Source organism: Arabidopsis thaliana, chromosome 5 (assembly GCF_000001735.4).
Source record: "Arabidopsis thaliana chromosome 5, partial sequence".
NCBI classification, from domain to species: domain Eukaryota; kingdom Viridiplantae; phylum Streptophyta; class Magnoliopsida; order Brassicales; family Brassicaceae; genus Arabidopsis; species Arabidopsis thaliana.
This window is the reverse complement of record NC_003076.8, coordinates 22179176-22197529: the sequence shown is the minus strand read 5'-3', so window position 1 is coordinate 22197529 and position 18354 is coordinate 22179176. Positions and strand designations below refer to the sequence as shown.

At 34.4% G+C, this 18354-nt stretch overlaps 6 protein-coding genes and 1 long non-coding RNA gene across 11 annotated transcripts; 3 read left to right on the top strand and 4 right to left on the bottom strand.

Annotated features, from left to right (window-relative positions):
• Positions 1–37: 37 nt before the first annotated feature.
• Positions 38–1243, bottom strand: RAT5 (Histone superfamily protein). Its single transcript, NM_124845.4, has 2 exons — positions 802–1243; positions 38–454 (listed from the first exon to the last, which is right to left on the bottom strand). Exons 1-2 carry the CDS (start codon positions 988–990, stop codon positions 251–253), a joined length of 393 nt encoding a protein of 130 aa, NP_200275.1. The 5' UTR covers positions 991–1243; the 3' UTR covers positions 38–250.
• A 1727-nt stretch (positions 1244–2970) lies between these two features.
• On the top strand, positions 2971–5163 carry AT5G54630 (zinc finger protein-like protein). The gene is made up of 2 exons (NM_124844.3): positions 2971–4035; positions 4271–5163. Exons 1-2 carry the CDS (start codon positions 3270–3272, stop codon positions 4921–4923), a joined length of 1419 nt encoding a protein of 472 aa, NP_200274.1. The 5' UTR covers positions 2971–3269; the 3' UTR covers positions 4924–5163.
• A 2620-nt stretch (positions 5164–7783) lies between these two features.
• On the top strand, positions 7784–9867 carry AT5G54620 (Ankyrin repeat family protein; the record flags this gene model as incomplete). Its single annotated transcript, NM_001345093.1, has 3 exons — positions 7784–8096; positions 8569–8852; positions 9071–9867. 3 exons carry the CDS (start codon positions 7784–7786, stop codon positions 9767–9769), a joined length of 1296 nt encoding a protein of 431 aa, NP_001318799.1. The 3' UTR covers positions 9770–9867.
• A 586-nt stretch (positions 9868–10453) lies between these two features.
• On the bottom strand, positions 10454–10692 carry AT5G08225. The gene has a single exon (NR_143068.1). It is a non-coding gene; the product is annotated as an other RNA (long non-coding RNA).
• A 204-nt stretch (positions 10693–10896) lies between these two features.
• Positions 10897–12985, top strand: ANK (ankyrin). The gene is made up of 3 exons (NM_124842.4): positions 10897–11361; positions 11496–11773; positions 12060–12985. The coding sequence occupies exons 1-3, from the start codon at positions 11049–11051 to the stop codon at positions 12747–12749; spliced, it is 1281 nt and encodes a 426-aa protein (NP_200272.2). The 5' UTR covers positions 10897–11048; the 3' UTR covers positions 12750–12985.
• On the bottom strand, positions 12920–14687 carry RPL24 (Translation protein SH3-like family protein). 2 transcript variants are annotated; one of them, NM_124841.2, is made up of 5 exons: positions 14371–14552; positions 13832–13870; positions 13503–13658; positions 13428–13445; positions 12963–13339 (listed from the first exon to the last, which is right to left on the bottom strand). In NM_124841.2, the coding sequence occupies exons 1-5, from the start codon at positions 14482–14484 to the stop codon at positions 13127–13129; spliced, it is 540 nt and encodes a 179-aa protein (NP_200271.2). In that variant the 5' UTR covers positions 14485–14552; the 3' UTR covers positions 12963–13126. The 2 variants fall into 2 exon arrangements, with proteins under 2 accessions (NP_851190.1, NP_200271.2); NM_180859.2 differs by having other exon boundaries at positions 12920–13339; positions 13428–13658; positions 14371–14687.
• A 14-nt stretch (positions 14688–14701) lies between these two features.
• Positions 14702–17830, bottom strand: CRLK1 (Protein kinase superfamily protein). Of its 4 annotated transcripts, none has more exons than NM_001345091.1 (8): positions 17637–17830; positions 16734–17093; positions 16355–16508; positions 15999–16125; positions 15732–15817; positions 15574–15645; positions 15289–15492; positions 14702–15194 (listed from the first exon to the last, which is right to left on the bottom strand). In NM_001345091.1, the coding sequence occupies exons 2-8, from the start codon at positions 17048–17050 to the stop codon at positions 14832–14834; spliced, it is 1323 nt and encodes a 440-aa protein (NP_001318798.1). In that variant the 5' UTR covers positions 17051–17093; positions 17637–17830; the 3' UTR covers positions 14702–14831. The 4 variants fall into 4 exon arrangements, with proteins under 4 accessions (NP_001318798.1, NP_001332565.1, NP_568809.2 ...); NM_001345092.1 differs by lacking the exon at positions 17637–17830 and adding an exon at positions 17294–17599; NM_124840.3 differs by lacking the exon at positions 17637–17830 and having other exon boundaries at positions 16734–17599.
• Between the last annotated feature and the right edge of the window lie 524 nt (positions 17831–18354).

Below are 18354 nucleotides of genomic sequence, written 5' to 3'. Positions count from 1 at the left end.
AAAGTGCAGTGTTTGCTTGTTGAATAAGGCATCAGCATTTTTGAAAGACATTATCATTCATATTTCGCAAAATACTTTCATATATTCACAAAAACAGAAACAACATGTCGAAACAGAAACGGAAAGAAACAAATCCCTAAAGGAATTAAAAAAAGCAAAGATACAAAAAGTGAAAACATCTAGCTAGTTATTAGGTTATTAGATCTAAAGCCAAAAGAGAGACGTGTTCTATATCATTGTGTTAAAAGACCTAATCTTCCTGAGGCTTTGAAGCACCAGCCTTCTTAGGGAGAAGGAGATTGTGGATGTTAGGCATCACTCCTCCATTAGCAATCGTCACATCTCCAAGAAGCTTGCTTAGCTCCTCATCGTTTCTGACCGCAAGCTGAATGTGACGAGGAACAATACGTGTCTTCTTGTTGTCTCTTGCTGCGTTTCCAGCTAATTCAAGAACCTGAACAAATTCAAAACACACAATTCATGATCAAACTTTCCAAATTTGAGAACTTTAACAACTCAAATCAAATTGGTTACCATAATTGAAAAAAATTTAGAATCTTGCGAGAAAACTACAACGATTCATATGATCTCGATTACCATCAACCAATCAGAACAAACCCAAAATTAGGTCAATTACAGAACTACAACAATTCAATTCAAACACGAATCTAATTCAATTTTTGCATGTCAAATTCGGAAAATGTAAGAACCCTAGATTCGTAATCGATCACGCAAAAACAGAGTCAGACGAATAAGATCGGAAACGGAATGGGAAAGAGAGAAAAGACGATGTAATTTTACCTCGGCGGCCAAATATTCGAGAACGGCGGCGAGATAAACCGGAGCACCGGCACCAACACGTTCGGCGTATTTACCGGCTTTTAAGAAACGAGCGATACGACCCACCGGGAATTGAAGACCGGCTTTGCTACTCCGAGATGTAGCTTTCTTCGCCCCACCGGATCCAAGAGTTTTTCCACGACCAGCCATTTTCAACAACAACAACCCACAAAGAGCGCAAAAAAATCGAATTTTTTTCTTGACGAAATTAACAGAGAGAAATCTGATTGTTGTTTATATATGTTGGAGGATTAAGTTATTTGACCAATAAGAATAGAGTACGCGGATCGAAGAGGTTTAAACCGTTGATTATAATTTAATGAATGGCTACGATCTGAAGTTTTTTCTCCCACCGCTTGAACTTTTGCAGTTTTTGTTGGTTTCTTCTGGACGAGGGAATTTCCAAATTTTCCATATAAACCTCAATTTATTTTATGCCCTTGAAAATAATATTATGGGCTTGGAACGCTGAACAAATCGAATTGAGTTTACGAAGTAAATGGGCCGCTTATGGGTTTAGAACTCGCCCACCAAACCCCAGCGAAGAAAATGATTTAACATAGTCACTTTTACTAATTCTATTGTGTTGTTCATATTTTTATTGAACAACCATTGTGGAATTTTATCACTATATAAATTTGATGAATTACTAATCATATAAATAACGTTGGATTACTAAAAATGTCACTATATAAAAATGTTAAAGTGAGAAAAAGAACATGCATGAAAGAGAAGAAGTTTTAAGAGTAAATTGTGTTCACCAAATCTATTTCAATATTTATGGATCCAAGTCATACGGAAATTAAGATATATCATAGCTAGATTGGGGCAGACCAGTCAATGTGGTGTGGTCGAAATGATGGTCCTGTTGGTTTTAGGTTTTAGGGCAAAACTGGGTAACCCAGAAGAAGGACATGATCTATCAACATGTTTCAAAATTCAATTTCTAATTTAATGTCTTTCCTTTTGAATTCAATATGGCTATAACGACACCCACACCTACTTCCATTATCTACCCTTTGCGATATCTACAATTCGTAATAAATGCACTTTCAAAGTTTGACAAACTCACAATTCAGATTAGAGTTATTGTGTTTTGATCATTAACGAACTGTTATTGTCATCCATTCCTTCATGTTTTGAAGTCGATATGATGTAAATACTACAGTGTTACTTTATTAGGAACAGAGATAATGCAAAAATATTGATGTACTATCGTTGCGGTTTTACTTTCGTTTATACAAATAAATCTTATATTTCACCGTCCGCTCGTATAAACATATTATGTCAACTATTGTTATTTATCAAACTAGAGTGATAAAGTTACATGCATGGTGTAATAATAAGAAGTTTAGTATAAATTTTAATGGCTTGTTAAAATGTATATTGATTACTGTCTTTCCAAGAAATGTCAGAATGTTTCATATGCTCTTATGGGGCATTTAAGAGTGAATTGACAGATGCAAGCAGAAAGAAATGAAATCAATGTTCTTTTATTCAATTTTATTTCCTATAGCCATGCTATTAATTCATTAGTAATTCTCATTTAGTTGTCACTGACCAACAATTTGTCATCATTATTGCTTGGATTAACGTATTTATGAATAGTGAGTGAATACATATGTAGTTTTAGCCTGACTAGGTTTCAGACATCATAGAAGAATAATCAACTCTTTCACCATATAATCTCAAAGGTAAATTTAGAAATAAAATATTTGTTTCTTCTTGCGAGTAAAAGTACTTATTAGACCGGTGAACCTGCTCACGCACAGTCTCATTGATTTATGATCGTATTAACTGTAATTAAATTCTGTAAGAGAAAGTTAAAGGAAATTCCAAAAGTTTAGAAGTATGACATGAATTCAAGATTCTCTACACGGTAACTATAGGAAAAAAAGATCTTTTAAAAACCAAAATCATTGAATTAATCACGATTTATGGCTAATGTTAATTTTGTTAATGAATGCAAGTTCATGAAATTTAGCTTGTTTTTTCTTTTCTTATTACCGTGCATTAAATCAAGTTTACCACTAAAAAGATTCCAATATTCAGTTAATGTGATAATTCGTAAATATGGACTAGTCTATAAATTACTATTTCATGATTTATGAACATGTTGTGAAGTCTTTTCAGTTTTTACACTTTTAAGAATGGCAAAACAGTAAGTGAAAGAAACATTCTCTCGTGTTATTACTTATTACATCGGTGAGTTGAGACATCGTAGACCTCCTTCAGATTCATTTGCTCGTACATGCCTTCTAGAAAGAAAAGAAACTTGGTTTTTTAATATATCTCATAAGACAAAATCCACTTATTATTACCTATCATCCGGCGACAATATTTAATTTATATTTATTATAGCATCACTTCCAAAAATATTCAGAAGAAGAAGATAGAGAGAAAGAAAGAGAGAGATATCGACAACAACAATGGAAGATTCAAGCAAAAAAAGCCAAAAGAAGAAGAAGAACAAAAGCAAGAACAACATCCCAACTGTTTGGTTCTCACTCAAGAAATCCCTCCACTGTAAATCCGAACCATCTGATGTCCACGACCCAATATCCACCACTAAACAGCAACAACACCTCTCCACAATCTCCACCAAGAAAATCTCCGGCATATCATCCGGCGGAGCCGCCGTATGCGGTGGTGGTTTATCAGGATGTTCAAGATCAATAGCAAATCTCAAAGACGTAATCCATGGAAGCAAAAGACATTTCGAGAAACCACCAATAAGTAGTCCTCGTTCTATTGGAAGCAATGAGTTTCTAAATCCTATAACTCATGAAGTTATTCTTAGTAACTCAACTTGTGAGCTTAAGATCACTGGTGTCGGAGACATGGCTTCACCTGTCGGAGCAGCGGATTCCGGCGGAGGTGGCGGTGGAGGAAATGGTCGGTCTACGACTTATGTAGGGATGCTTAGACCAGGAACACCGATGCATTATCTTAACCATTCAGCTTCTTACAGGAGCCAAACAAGAAAGGGTTCGTTTGCTTTGTCGGAGAGAGATCGAGGAGGAGGAGGAGGAGGAGAAGGGTTAGGGTTTCATACAAACAGAAGGGTTTCATTGGAGATGAACAGAGAATCCACCATTAATGGAGGCAACAATTCCTCTGTTTCTTGTCATAAATGTGGTGAACAGTTCAATAAGCTTGAAGCTGCTGAAGCTCATCATCTCTCTAAACATGCCGGTAAGTAAATTTAACAAATTATGCAATTTAGGCTTCATAGTAACAAAAGTTAGGTTATAAAAATCGCAACTTTTATAAAGAAAAAAACAGAGTCTTGAAAAAAACAGAGTTTTGCAATTAACAATTCAAAGCTAAAATGTTAAACTTTAACAACATTTACTCTAAATTTCCGATTTTGATTATGCAGTTTGATTCAAAGTTTCTCAAATTTATATAACTTTCATCTAAATTGCAGTAACGGAGCTTGTAGAAGGAGATTCATCAAGAAAAATAGTGGAGATAATCTGCAGAACAAGCTGGTTAAAGTCAGAGAACCAATGTGGAAGAATCGATAGAGTTTTAAAAGTACACAACATGCAGAAGACATTAGCTAGATTCGAGGAATACAGAGAAACAGTTAAAATCAGAGCAAGCAAACTTCAGAAGAAGCATCCAAGATGTCTCGCAGACGGTAACGAGCTACTTAGGTTCCACGGAACCACCGTGGCTTGTGGTTTAGGTATAAACGGGTCAACAAGTGTTTGCACGGCGGAGAAATGTTGTGTCTGTCGGATTATACGAAACGGGTTCTCGTCGAAACGGGAGAAGAATAATGGGGTTGGTGTTTTCACGGCGTCTACTAGTGGAAGAGCGTTCGAGTCGATTTTGGTTAACGGTGGAGATGAGAGTGGAGATGTTGATCGGACGGTGAGGAAAGTGTTGATTGTGTGTAGGGTTATCGCCGGAAGAGTTCATCGGCCGGTGGAGAATGTGGAGGAGATGAATGGGTTGATGAGTGGGTTTGATTCTTTGGCTGGCAAAGTTGGTTTGTATACAAATGTGGAGGAGCTTTATTTGCTTAATCCTAAAGCTTTGCTTCCTTGCTTTGTGGTCATTTGCAAGCCCTAAAACATTTAGCATGTTGGGGAAAAAGATTGAATTTTCTTTTGTTGATAAATTTATGTATCGTATAATGAGAATTGAAATCAATAGATAATTGATATCTAGATTTTACTTATTTCAATTTTTTTTGCCATTTTTTTTTGAAATGGTAATGGTGGAATGAATCGATTTATTTGTAGAGTTGTCATTTTGTTTAAGCCATTCCACAATATCGATGATAAAAAAAGGAACAAAAATGTAAATAAAATTTCTTCCACATTTTCATGATCAACTTAAATTTTCTTCACTAAAAAGTGTGTCTTTTAGCTTATTTTTTACAAGTCTACGGTTTGATAAGGTTTACCAATTCTTTTTTGTCAAGTTTAGTTCTGATTAACCATTATACTTAGAATTTTAACAGCAAGAAAACTCTCTTACGTAGAGAGACAAACAAAAAAATAAAAATTGTTCATATTATGTTGTAGATTAAATTTGTATGTTAGTGTATTAAATTGATGTGAAATCAATGGTTAAAGATAGATGTCGAAGTTTCTCAGAGTGAGAATTTAGTTTCACGGGTGGCCCTGTTGGTAAAAGTGCTACTAAATGCCAAATTTCATCCAGTAATAAAACGTTATTGAGAAAGAAAGGGAACAAGAAATTCTTTTCTCCTTCATTTTTTTTTTTCAACGACGAAACATCAAAGAAGTACAATGATACGATTACAAATTCGGATATAGAACAATACAAATGAATGACTAATGAATGCCTCGTTGGGGACTTGTTATATTTTATACTACAGTTTGCATTTTTTTTCTTCATTTTATAGAATACTAATGAAACTAAACATTTTTAAAAAAATCAGCTATGACATGAAAAATTTATGGAATGTTGTTTCAAAAAATTTAATAATTAATTGTGATTTGTGAACAATGTTTTTACGAAGTAACGTAAACAATGTTCATATAAACAATAGAAGGCACTGTTTAGAATATACATATTTACTATCAGTTTCAAAATAGTACATTGTTAATAATAAAGATTATTAAAAATACTACTATACGTAAATAGTGATGTTTCATTGTTTCATGTACTATTTTTTTTTCAAATACTGTTCTGTAAGAAAATATTCGTTTTTATTTTCCTTCAAATATTTTGGAACTATCCCCTTTTAGTCCTGGATTATGTACAAGATAGTTTTATATAAAAGGCATGGCACATAAGAACAAAAAATAACATTGATGATAATTAGGCATTTTGTTAAAACGAATAAAGTAAAATGGTCCATTGGATTCATAATGGTAGCGAGACAAAGCTTACGTCAAAGGTGACGACAAAATTCTATCCCATGCAAATATTTATTTGGAGCTTTAAATATTTCTATCTGCAAAAGCCACCCACTCATAATTATCCTCTGAGAAAATGAGAAAAATCTGAATCTGTGAGCCCAATTATAAGCCGAAGTTTCAAATCTTGAAATTTTGAACTCTGAAAATAAATATATAGTGGATAATTATATACTTATATGTAATTATATATAGTTTTCTATATAGATATGTGCAGGGCAAAATAATATGATATTCATTTTGATTCATTAACAGTTAACTAACAACTAGTATGTTTTTTTTTGCTGACAATAATAAATACAACTAATATGTGTGACATACATTTTGATTCATCGCGGATAGTATATGGGAATGAAATTTGCAAATTGGTAGTGCACAATGTAAATAAATATGTCAAAATTTAGGGGAAATACATGAATAGCGTATATTCCTATTAACTTTGGATTGAAGATGAATTGTAAATGTGTTAATTGAGGCAGAACAAATTAAAATCATGGATAAAACAATAAAATTTGGATATCCATTTTCTCTAGTTTTAATATTATAAAAGGGGTATGAATATATTGTAAATATTGGAATGAATGACAACGAGGCCTGATATGGACAGTGTATCTGCTTCAACCTAAGTAACGTTGGGATCATACCACATGACATCTCAAAGAGAATTAATTTTGATTTTGATTTTTCAGTCGACAACAATATTTTTTTCTTTTGGTCAGAAACACTCGACAAAAATCTATGTCGTCATATTCGGATCCTTTTATATAATGACGGAAACGTAATCCACTTCTAACAAGTTTATATACTACGCTCAAAGTATGTGAAATATACGATGGTAAAATATTTGAAATGATGATTAAATATGTGACGTTAATTATGTGATCTACAACTAATATCCAAGTGTTCCTAATCAGTTTTTTTTTTTTTTATGAAGAAATACCGATAATTGATCACTGATATACAGATATTTGTTTTCAATAACTAATTTATAGAAAATTTAAAATATTATTAAGGATTCAGAGCAATATGACACAAGCTCAAAAATAATTTTATTACTGTAAAAGATGATGTGTGATGTAATGTTTTAGTTACTCTTTCAGATATATTTTCTTCGTAACTGGGAGCGAAGACATCTTTTTACACACGCATATAGATGCAAACTAAAGCTAATTACATTTTTTTTTGGTTTAAAAGCTAATTGCAACTAAATCTAATTGCAGTTTTAATTTTGAAACATTGATCATTAAGCAATAAGCACTATCTCCTATAAAACATAAACTATTTTGATTAGATAAAATCTAAGTCAACTGTTTGTATAATAAAGTACACTTATTCTTCCATTACTAAAAGTTGTCCTCGTCGTTTTGCCTAGCAACATTCTGACTAACCAATTGTATTGATTGATTAAGTCAATACTCGGTAAAACTAGTAGTATATAATTTTCTTAATATTCTCCTTTAATTTATATACCGACGACAATATTTCAATTTGTTCATTGTTGAAACTGTTCTTTGGAATCAGTTTTCTTTCTTTGTAGCTATATGGATCGAAGGTTACTTTGGGTTACTGATTCGGGTAACGTTGATGCTTTATATGCTCTAATTCACAAGGATCCATATATTTTACAAAACATTGATGTTTTACCTTTCGTCCACACACCTCTCCATGAAGCTTCATCAACCGGAAAGACAGATTTGGCGATGGAACTGATGGTTTTAAAACCAACTTTTGCCAAAAAACTAAACTCGGATGGGGTTAGTCCTTTGCATCTCGCTGTCGAAAACCACCAAGTTCAGTTAGCACTAGAACTAGTCAAGATTAATCCTGATCTCGTTCTTGTTGCTGGGAGAAAAGGTATTATTTGCTTCGTTCTTGGTTTCTTAATTAGTAGGTCAATCAGAACTTTGATTGTTATTATGTTTGTCTTCGTGTTTATATGTTTAAATGTTTTAATGTTGTGCTTGTGTTAATATTTGATATATATGTCTTTTTCTTATCAAACAATAGTTAAAAAATTACTGTTTGCTTTTAGACTTTTCAAGTGATTTAATCTTTGATAAGGAAAACTAAAATACCATGTTTTCAAAATGAAATATTCTAGTTCATATATATATATATCCCTTTCTTAATATACAAATATCTTACCTCGATATTTTTCCAAACTGAAAATATTTGTTTTTATGTTGATGCGCTATAGCAGGAGAAAAGTCGATGCATCTATGTTGTAGGGGATTCTATAAAAGAACTTAAATTCCATATCTTTATAACATATAATATAAAGTTTGATGATGTCAAATTTCTTTTTTTTAATCACATAACTATACAGGCATGACACCACTACATCTTGTAGTAAAAAAGGGCGATGCCAACCTTCTTACTGAGTTCTTACTGGCTTGTCCTGAGAGCATCAAAGACACGAACGTGAATGGCGAGACTGCTCTACATATTGCGGTGATGAATGATAGATACGAAGAGCTCAAAGTGCTCACAGGATGGATACATAGATTGCACAAAAGCGATGCTGCATCTACTGAGATTCATGTCTTGAACAAACGTGATCGTGATGGCAACACGATCTTGCATCTTGCGGCTTATAAGAATAATCATAAGGCATGTTCTTACCCGTCTTTACAATTCGATATTCATCGTTTAATGGTTCTTCAAATTTTTGAATCTTATATTAAGAAGAAGATAAAAAAACCAAAAGTATGCAAAGATATAGGTTAATAAAAAAAGTCATAAAAAATATAATACTCTAATTAATCTTCTCAAGGCCATTTATGTGTTATAGGATTTTCTAATGAATGGTTGTCGTGAAGCTTCTACAGGTAGTCAAAGAACTATTAAAATGCATATCGCTGAACCGGGACATCCAAAACAAAGGTGGTATGACAGCCCTTGATATTTTACGTACTAATGGATCTCACATGAACATAAAAACAGAGAAAATAATTCGACACTCAGGGGGTAAGAGCGGGGTTTCTCTATCAAAAGTTAAGACCGCATCTGTCTTCTTGAGATCGCCCATAACTTTTGTAGAATATTGCTCCACGACAATGACTCGCTATAAGAACCGCATGTCCGACGGAACACGAAATGCCCTTCTAGTAATAACAGCTCTGATTATCACAGCTACATATCAAACTGCCGTCCAACCGCAAGATAAAGATGAAATATATTACACGGGAAATATCATGATAAATGTGTTGTTTGTGTGGGGATTCAATACTATAGCATTTTGCTTGGCTATTGCCTTGACATTTATACTCTTACCTGTTGGTAAAGCATATAATTGGTGGTACATCTTTATTTCGGTGCCTCTCGTTTGTTCTTACGCACTTTCCATGTTTCTCAAGTATATACAATTCCCGATATTATGTATGCCTTTATACTTGATGATGGCATTTATACTCGGATTTCTAATCTATGTATTTGTACTATACGTGGGATGGAAGAGGGCTAAGCAGGAGAAGGTACCAGAACCAAAAAGTGAGCTGACTTTTGAAGGCTTCACGTCTATGACCTAAGCCAATGATCGACCTTCACAGGATGTTGGGAGCATTATTCATGTTTGATTGTAAGTTTGTTAATACGCTTTGTACAAACATATTCCAATGTTTTTGAGTACTCTTTCATATTGTAAACTAATCTGTAAGTTGGTTTTTTTTAGTCTTTTGGGGTCAAATTCAATCTAAATTATATGATTTTTTTTTTATTTTTTTTTTGAATTCTAGAAACACCATAAGTGACAAATATGTCACTCTAGAACATAACATGTATCCGCCGCTGGGCCTCACTAACAGTCCAAGACAACATTTATGTATCCTAGCGTTGATTTACTTATTCTGCAATAGATGAGAAACAGCCTTTAATTCGTTACCAATTTAATTGGTGCTAATTAAGTCAATAGACTCATTAGTCACTACTCAGAATTGAATCTCACATTGGCTATTAGTGGAGAATAAGACTCATTGGCTCTGGTTGAATTATTGATTTATATCTGATTCGTGAACTGATTGTTTCAAAAAGAAAAAAAGGAAATCGATAAGGTTGTTATAGAAACTGTATTCAAATCTTATCATTATCTACAATTTAGTATTCATCCAACAATCGCATGGGAGAAAAAAACGAGACAAATTTTGGCCTGCAACATAATGGATTTTCTGGCGCCTTTAGAAAAGTCCTAACGTGCTAACATTTCAACAGAAAAATGTCTCATGGAGGAAAGTTATAAGTCAGAAATGATGCAAGAGAAAGGCAGGATATCAAGAGGATTACAGATGATCTAAGGACCCCTAAATTTCCTTATATTATATTTCTTCTTCCATTAGAGTTAGGCCATGTTCCGCTGTTCGTTTGCTCATTCAGATAATTCATTTGGATGAAGCTGCAAACTGATTTACGTGTATATGCAAAATTGAGCATCATTCATGAGTTTTAAAGATTAGGTCAATTTTTCGAATTCATTTAGATAGATGATTCAGTCAAAATAACAAATCATCGATTTGGATGCAAATTCTAGATGAGGAAAAGAACATAACCTAAATGATACTATTACCACTTTTTTGTATCCTAGCCAAGCGTTGATTTACTTATTCTGCATTAGGTGAGAAGCTTTTTAGTTCTTCTTTCCAGTTTTTTTGGCAACCACTCGAGTGACCAATTTAAGTGGTGCCAATTAAGTCAATAGTCAATAGACTCACTACTCAGAAATGAAAAATACTACAAAATAACTATGCTCCCATATGTTAAATATAACGACACTAGTTTCTTGGTCCTTACAATTATTTTTCTTTCTTTGTAAGTATGGATTCAAAATTGCTTTTGGTTACTCAATCGGGTAGTGTTGATGATTTATATTCTCTTATTCAAGCGGCTCCCGATATTCTTCAAAAAGTTGACGTTTTACCTATCATCCACACACCTCTCCATGAAGCGTCATCTGCTGGGAAGTTAGATTTGGCAATGGAACTGATGATTCTAAAGCCATCTTTTGCCAAAAAACTTAACGAGTATGGGTTAAGTCCGTTGCATCTCGCTGTCGAAAACGACCAGGTTGAGTTAGCACTAGAGCTAGTCAAGGTTGATCCCAGTCTTGTTCGTATTCGTGGTAGAGGAGGTATAGCTTCTTCAAAAATCATTTTTTTTTTTTGTAATATAAGTTTCAAAATCTTTAACAGAATTTATTTGAAACATATAATATAAAGTTACTTGATAAGCTAGAGACTTTTTATATGGTTATAATGACGACAGGTATGACACCATTGCATCTTGTGGCAAAGAAAGGTGACGTAGACCTTCTTACAGATTTTCTCCTAGCATGTCCTGAAAGCATTAAAGATGTGAATGTAAATGGAGAAACGATTTTACACATCACGATTATGAACGATAAATACGAGCAGCTCAAAGTTCTCACAGGGTGGATGCAGAAAATGCGCGATAGTGATGATGTGTTCATCGACGTCCTAAACAGACGTGATCGTGGAGGCAACACGGTTTTGCACCTAGCTGCATACGAGAACAATGACAAGGTATGTACTTTCTCTTTTATTTTTTTTGTCTTTTAAAGTCAGTCATTCAAATTTGGTTTGAACTTTTTTGTTTTATCGTCCATAAGATGTTTAAATGGTTGATCCGTGTTCTCTTTAATTATACGCTAGTATATTTGGGATGTGAATATGTAATTCAATATAACCACATACTATCAGAAATTAAATTGACCAAGAAGTTGTTAGACCAAACACTCATTTATGTCATTCTTAAGTCTTAACATCATTAAACTCACATCCTCTTTGAATAATTTATGTTATTATTCAGGTAGTAAAACAGCTGGTAAAATGCCTGTCACTGGACCGGAACATCCAGAACAAAAGTGGCATGACGGCCCTTGATGTCTTACGAGCCAGAGGATCTCACATGAACAAAGAAATAGAGGAAATCATACAAATGTCCGGTGGTAAGACCGGAGGCTCTCTATCCGGAATTCAGGAATGGTATATCTTCCTGAGGGAACCGGTCACTTTCAAGGAACATTGCAAGACGCGAATTGCACGTTACAGGAGTCGCATATCAGACGGATCACGTAACGCTCTTCTAGTAATAGCAGCTTTGATAATCTCAGCCACTTTTCAGACTGCAGCCCAACTGCTAGACAAAGAAAAACTAGATAAAGTTAAAAAGAATGGTATGAGGTTTTCGGAATTCCAACTATGGGGATGCAATACGGTAGCGTTTTCCATAGCTATCCTATTTTCATTTATTCTCTTACCAGTTGGCAGAGCATATGAGTGGTGGTATTTCATTATTACGGTGCCCCTCGTCTTCTCTTATTTCCTTTTGATGTACATGATGCATGGTCTCTCATTCTTCTTCCTCATCATATATGAAGGGGGCTTATTCCTCGTGTATCTACTGGTATTATATGTAAAGTGGAAACGGTGTACGCAGATGAAGGTACGCAAACCCAAAAGCGACCTGATTTCTGACAACTTCAAGAACATGGTTTAACCATTTTGAAGCGTTTGCACTTTGTTCCCTCGAAACTTTGTTTGCTTTAACTTTGTAACGTGCACTCATTTTAAAGATTGTATCTTTTGAATAAATTACTGTAGGTGCTTAAGGTTATGGCGGAGTCATTAATATGTTTAGTTTTTGGTTCAGTTTATTTGATAGGCCGGTCTAACATTGTCAATAACGATCAATATTGATATAGACAAGACTCAAGAGTACCCGGCTTTAGTTCGATTAATATGTTAAATCATGCTAAGAGGTGTTCATGAGGGGAGCAGAAATATTATAATTTACCTTAAAAGGGATTCAATACATCCATCCAATGCATAGGTCTATTATATCAAAAGTGCACTGAAGAAGAAAGAAATGAGACGCTAAGATGCGGAGGTAACTGCAACTTGGGTGGTTTCCTTATCCTTAGCCTCCTTAAGTAGCTTCCACTTCTCAATGGTGTCGATGAGTTCCCCTGTTTTGATCAGATATCTTACCTTCTGTCCATCTTCAAGTACCTTGTGACCCACCCGGCTTACTACGTCTTTTTCTTTTGAATACAACATCACATTTGAGCTGTGGATAGGTGCTTCTATCTGGAAAGCATAATACATTTCGCACAATCTTCAATCATCACTCCAATCTTGCAAAGTAAAGGAAAGCTACAAAACTATGATTTCTGACCTTGACAATTTGACCAGGCTCTCCCTCTTCTCGGCTCTTCATGTGTTTTGTTTTGAGGTTCACATCTTTGATCACAATGGTACTGTTGTGAGTGAAAATCTTAGTAACCTCTCCGATTTTACCCTTGTCGCGTCCAGATATTACTTTGACTGTATCTCCAAACTTGACATGCATTTTGTGGAGAATCGGAAGACTGTTTGGTTTGCATTCTTTTCGTTCCCAACGCTTGAGCTGAAAACGCAAAACACATAAATCATCTTCCAATCTCATTGTTTCAAAAGAATCTATCAACAGTTTTCCTTTTTGCTTTTGATGTGTACAAAATCTAAAGAATTATTGTGGTTTCAAAGCTAGTATATTAACGAATAATGCAGAATGTTAATGTAATGGATCTGTGGACTAACCTTTGCAAGAACAAGACATGGGTTCTCAGCGGGCTTGACCTGCAATGAGTATAAAATAATCAGCAGAGTAACAAAGAAACCATATCCTATTGCAGCTATTTTGCATTTCATAAGAAAATGCAAAAAATCACAACCAAATGAACAAGATAGCCACTTTACTCAATGTGAGCCATCACACGCACATTTTCGTTCGTTTAAAAAGTATAGCATTTACAAGTACTAGTCCATTGATTCCAAACCAATAACTAGTCAATCAGTCTAAAGGATGACGTTTTAAGTCCTCATAACTTTCATCTCAATTCAGTAGTTACACTTAAACATAGACAATGCACAAAATTTTATATCCCAGTAAGCAAAATTCAAACTTAAAATGAGCAACAACACAGATTCAATTTGAGAGTTACTTGATGAAATGGGTTTGGATATGAAAAGCGAAGACATGAACCTAATCTATTACGCAAACAAGTGAACTACATAACCTAAAAGCTTGAACAATGATTAAAAACCTGAATTGACCAGAAATCGAAAATTAAAGTTACCGGAGAAGTGACGGAGAGGGAAATCGGGGAAATTAAACGCTGGCCGAGGAAGGAAGAGCTGGGAGATAGAGAAAGAGAAGTAAAAGAGCTCTGAAGAGCAGACATGGTTGCCATTTTTTCTCGCTCTGCAACTTTCACTCTTCTTCTTTTTCCTTCGTCCTATCCGTTCCACAGATGACGATAAAAATTGGATAAACGATTAAACGACACTGTATTATCACTAAACCTTAATGGGCTAGGCTAGGTTTTAATTGGGCCTTGAATTCAATTCTTTTCATAGCCCAAATATATAATATGGTTCTCCAGTTTTGAACTCGTTTTAACACGAAAAAACAAAGAACAAATTTTCATTCACAAATATAGACAATCTAGCGTCTAAAAACCCAAAAGAATTGAAAAACAAAATCACATTTTAAAAGTTAATAATAATTAAAAAAATTGAGACTTTTTTTTCATTTTGTTTACAAAATCACGTCTTCAGCTATACTACTGTCCAAGGAATTATCCCTCCGATGAATTTCTGATCGTAATGATCCGTTTGCAGTTAACTCACCTTCTGACTCCTCCACTATCGGAGGAGGAGGAGGAAGCCGTGGAGACGGCGACGGAGAATTCTTCTGCCGCTTTCTGCAATGTCTCACTTTAATAACACGAGTCAAAACCTGAACAATGTCCCTCATGTTAGGACGTTTTCTAGGTGCACGAGAGATGCATTTGTAAGCAAAAGCTGCTACTTCATTCACTTCTTGTAAATCATATCTCCCATCTAATCTTGAATCTACTATCTCTTCCCATCCGACTTTTTCCTCTGCATTCATAGCCGCCTGTTCATCAACAACAACAAAACGTTTAGTCTTTACATGCAATTCTCCAAACAAAACAATTGGAGATTTCGAGGACTTTTTAGTTTTATGTTACCAGCTCAACCAATTCCATTAGACCTTGTTGAGGATTTCTTCCTGCTATAAGCTCGAAAAGCAAAACTCCGAAGCCATAGACATCGCTTTTCTTGGTGAATGTTCTTGTTGAAATGTATTCGGGATCGAGGTAGCCAAATGTTCCTCTGATGTTAGCTGCATGTTTGTCTACCATTTCTTCTCTGGAGAGGCCAAAGTCAGCAACCTGAAGTTAAAGAAGATCACCATTAGAAACTTGAGGTGGTTCAATAGACTGAGATTTCAAAGAGAAAGAAGATATGTTTACCCGAGCTCTCATAGATTGATCCAGCAAGATGTTGGAAGATTTGATATCTCTGTGGATTACAGGAGGAACAGCCTGGAACAATTGATTAGAACATGAGTTTTGAAGTTGTTGTTTAAGAGATGCATTAAAATGGTGAATGGTTTTAGCAAGCAGCTTACCCCATCATGAAGATACTCTAGACCACGTGCCACGTCTAAAGCAATATATACTCTCAAATCCCAGCTCAGCGGTTCATGTTTTTCGCCTGTATCAAAAGTACCATTTTAGTGCATCTCAAATCTTTACCAAGGCTCATCATTTAGTGAAGTCTAAACCATCAACTCAATAAATGTTCTACAAAGATACCGAATAGCTCAACATTGCATTAACAGTTCATTTAGTGACAAGCAGATTAATATGGTATGTATAACCAGGTAGTTACTTACTGTATAAATGAGAAGCTAAGCTTCCTTTACTCATGTAAACATATATAAGCATGTGTTGGCCTTTCTCTGCACAGTATCCAATCAAGTTCACTAGGTTACGGTGATGCAACCTTCCCAATAACATAACCTGAAAAGATTAAGGCGAGTGGATGAGTTTTTCAAGAAACTAAGCAGATACTAAGAGAGTAAGATATATAGATTGTTCATTCATGTAGCCTGTCTTATAGATGACACAACTAATAAATTGAGTATTAGAGATTTCAGAAAGCCTATTGTAATGCTTAAAAGTCTGCCTAATGCTACATGTTTTACACACTAACTTGTTCTTCGGAAATGAATCCATAGATATATCTTACCTCTGTCTGAAACTCTTTTTCGCCCTGTTTAGAATCAGTGGCTAGAACTTTCACAGCCACGATCTCACCAGTAGACATTTGAGCTTTGTAGACAGGTCCAAATGCTCCTTGGCCTATCAAAGTCGTGAAATTACACGTCGCTTTCTGCAAATCCCTGAAGCAATCACCAAAGACCATATGTCAAAAACGGAATATAACCCCAAGAATGCAAGACCTTCTCATATCCACAACAGCATTCCCCTTTTTAATGAACTTTCAAACTTTGAAATAATAACCAAAGTAACTACTATAACAAGAGAAGTCTAGTCCTGAGTATAGTTAAGACAATAAAATAATAACCTAATCAGGAAACTAAGATTTGTCAGAGGAAGAGACAAACCTGTAAGAATATTCCAAAATGCCAGAAGCAGAGATGACATTACTCCTCTTACTAAACCCTTCAAGCCAAACAGACCTCCCATTCTTAGAAGATTTCACAGGTGAATCCGGACCAATGGTCGAATCCGACATTATATTACACGAATCAGCTCCATTCTCTCTGATGGGAATGGTTGCACTTCTTCGTGATCCACTATTCACAATCTGAGACTTTTTTCTATGATACCTAAAGCAGAACAAAGCTGAGATAGCTAAGACAACACCAATCACCAAACCTAGTGAGATCCCAACGATTAATCCTTTGGATTCTCCTTCCATTGTCAAATACTCTAATAATGGTTTCAAGCTTCTTTAGACGTCTCTGCAAACAAAAAAACAATAATGGATCAGAGAAGAAGTATTTGTTAAATGGCACAATGTCAGAAGAAGAGGAAGACAACAACTAATTTGTCAAATAAGAAATTAGCGTAACGTTGACCATCGAACTCTTCAACAAAAGCTTGGCTGCCAAAATGGATTCATTCAGCTAAAAATCAATTCGTATCTTCTTCAAACAAATACCTCAAGAGGACAAAATTACTGAAGCTCTATACTATAGATCCCGAGGAAGAAGGATTTGAAAATGAATCTCGAGAATCGCGTAGACTTTTGAAACGCGCCGATTGAATAAAACCTTTCTTAATTCTCTAATTTTCCCTAATTTTCGTTGTTTAATTTTCCATTATTTCGTCTTCTTCTTCTTCCTTCAGCGCAACCAAACCCCCAAAGAAGACTTTCTCAACGAAAACAACAAAAATCCCCAGGAAGAAAAGAAAAAAAATCACACCTACTACACACAATAACGACAACAAAAAATCGCTGAAGACCAAAAAAAAAAAAAAAACAGGTGAATCGAATGTGTTACCTGGAGAAATGTGAAGGATTATAGAAAATTGGTGCATTTTAGCAGATGAATCATAAAAAAGGAAAGTTTTGAAGAGAAAAGGAGAGAAATATTTTTGCAGAGCTTTGCTTTGATTACAGAGAAAAGAATCCAAAGAATAGTGAGAAAGAGACTGAGAGAGAGGTTCTACTTCAAGCAAAAATTATCTTTTTTATTTTATTTATGTTGTAATGTGTTAGAATAAAAAAAAGTTAAAAGTTAAATATAAAATTTGTTTTTACAAATGTAACAACTTCTTATTCAAAATTAAAAGCTAAAACAATGAAACGGAAAGCTTCTTTTTTCATTTTTCTTCTTTTCTTTAATTGGTTGTTTAATTAAATTTACGTTACTACTCCTACTATAATTAGATTGTGTGATGATTTTATGTTAACAATTGATTACATAATTTTAATTTTTATGTACTATACTCTATATTACAATAAATTGTGTCTTTATATAGAAAAGAGTAACAAGCTCATGGTAATAAAATAAATCATTTTTCTACTAATTTTGAGTTTTTGACTATTGACTAAATATGATTATATTAATGTGAAAGAAATGTAAAAAAAAAAGAAAAGTGGTAGTTCAGATATCAGATAAGTAAAATAGAAAGGTGTATTTCCATATAAATAAATAAAAATTATATAAAGGAGAAATATAAATTTGTGTTGGTGTCGTGTGAATAATGGACCCCACG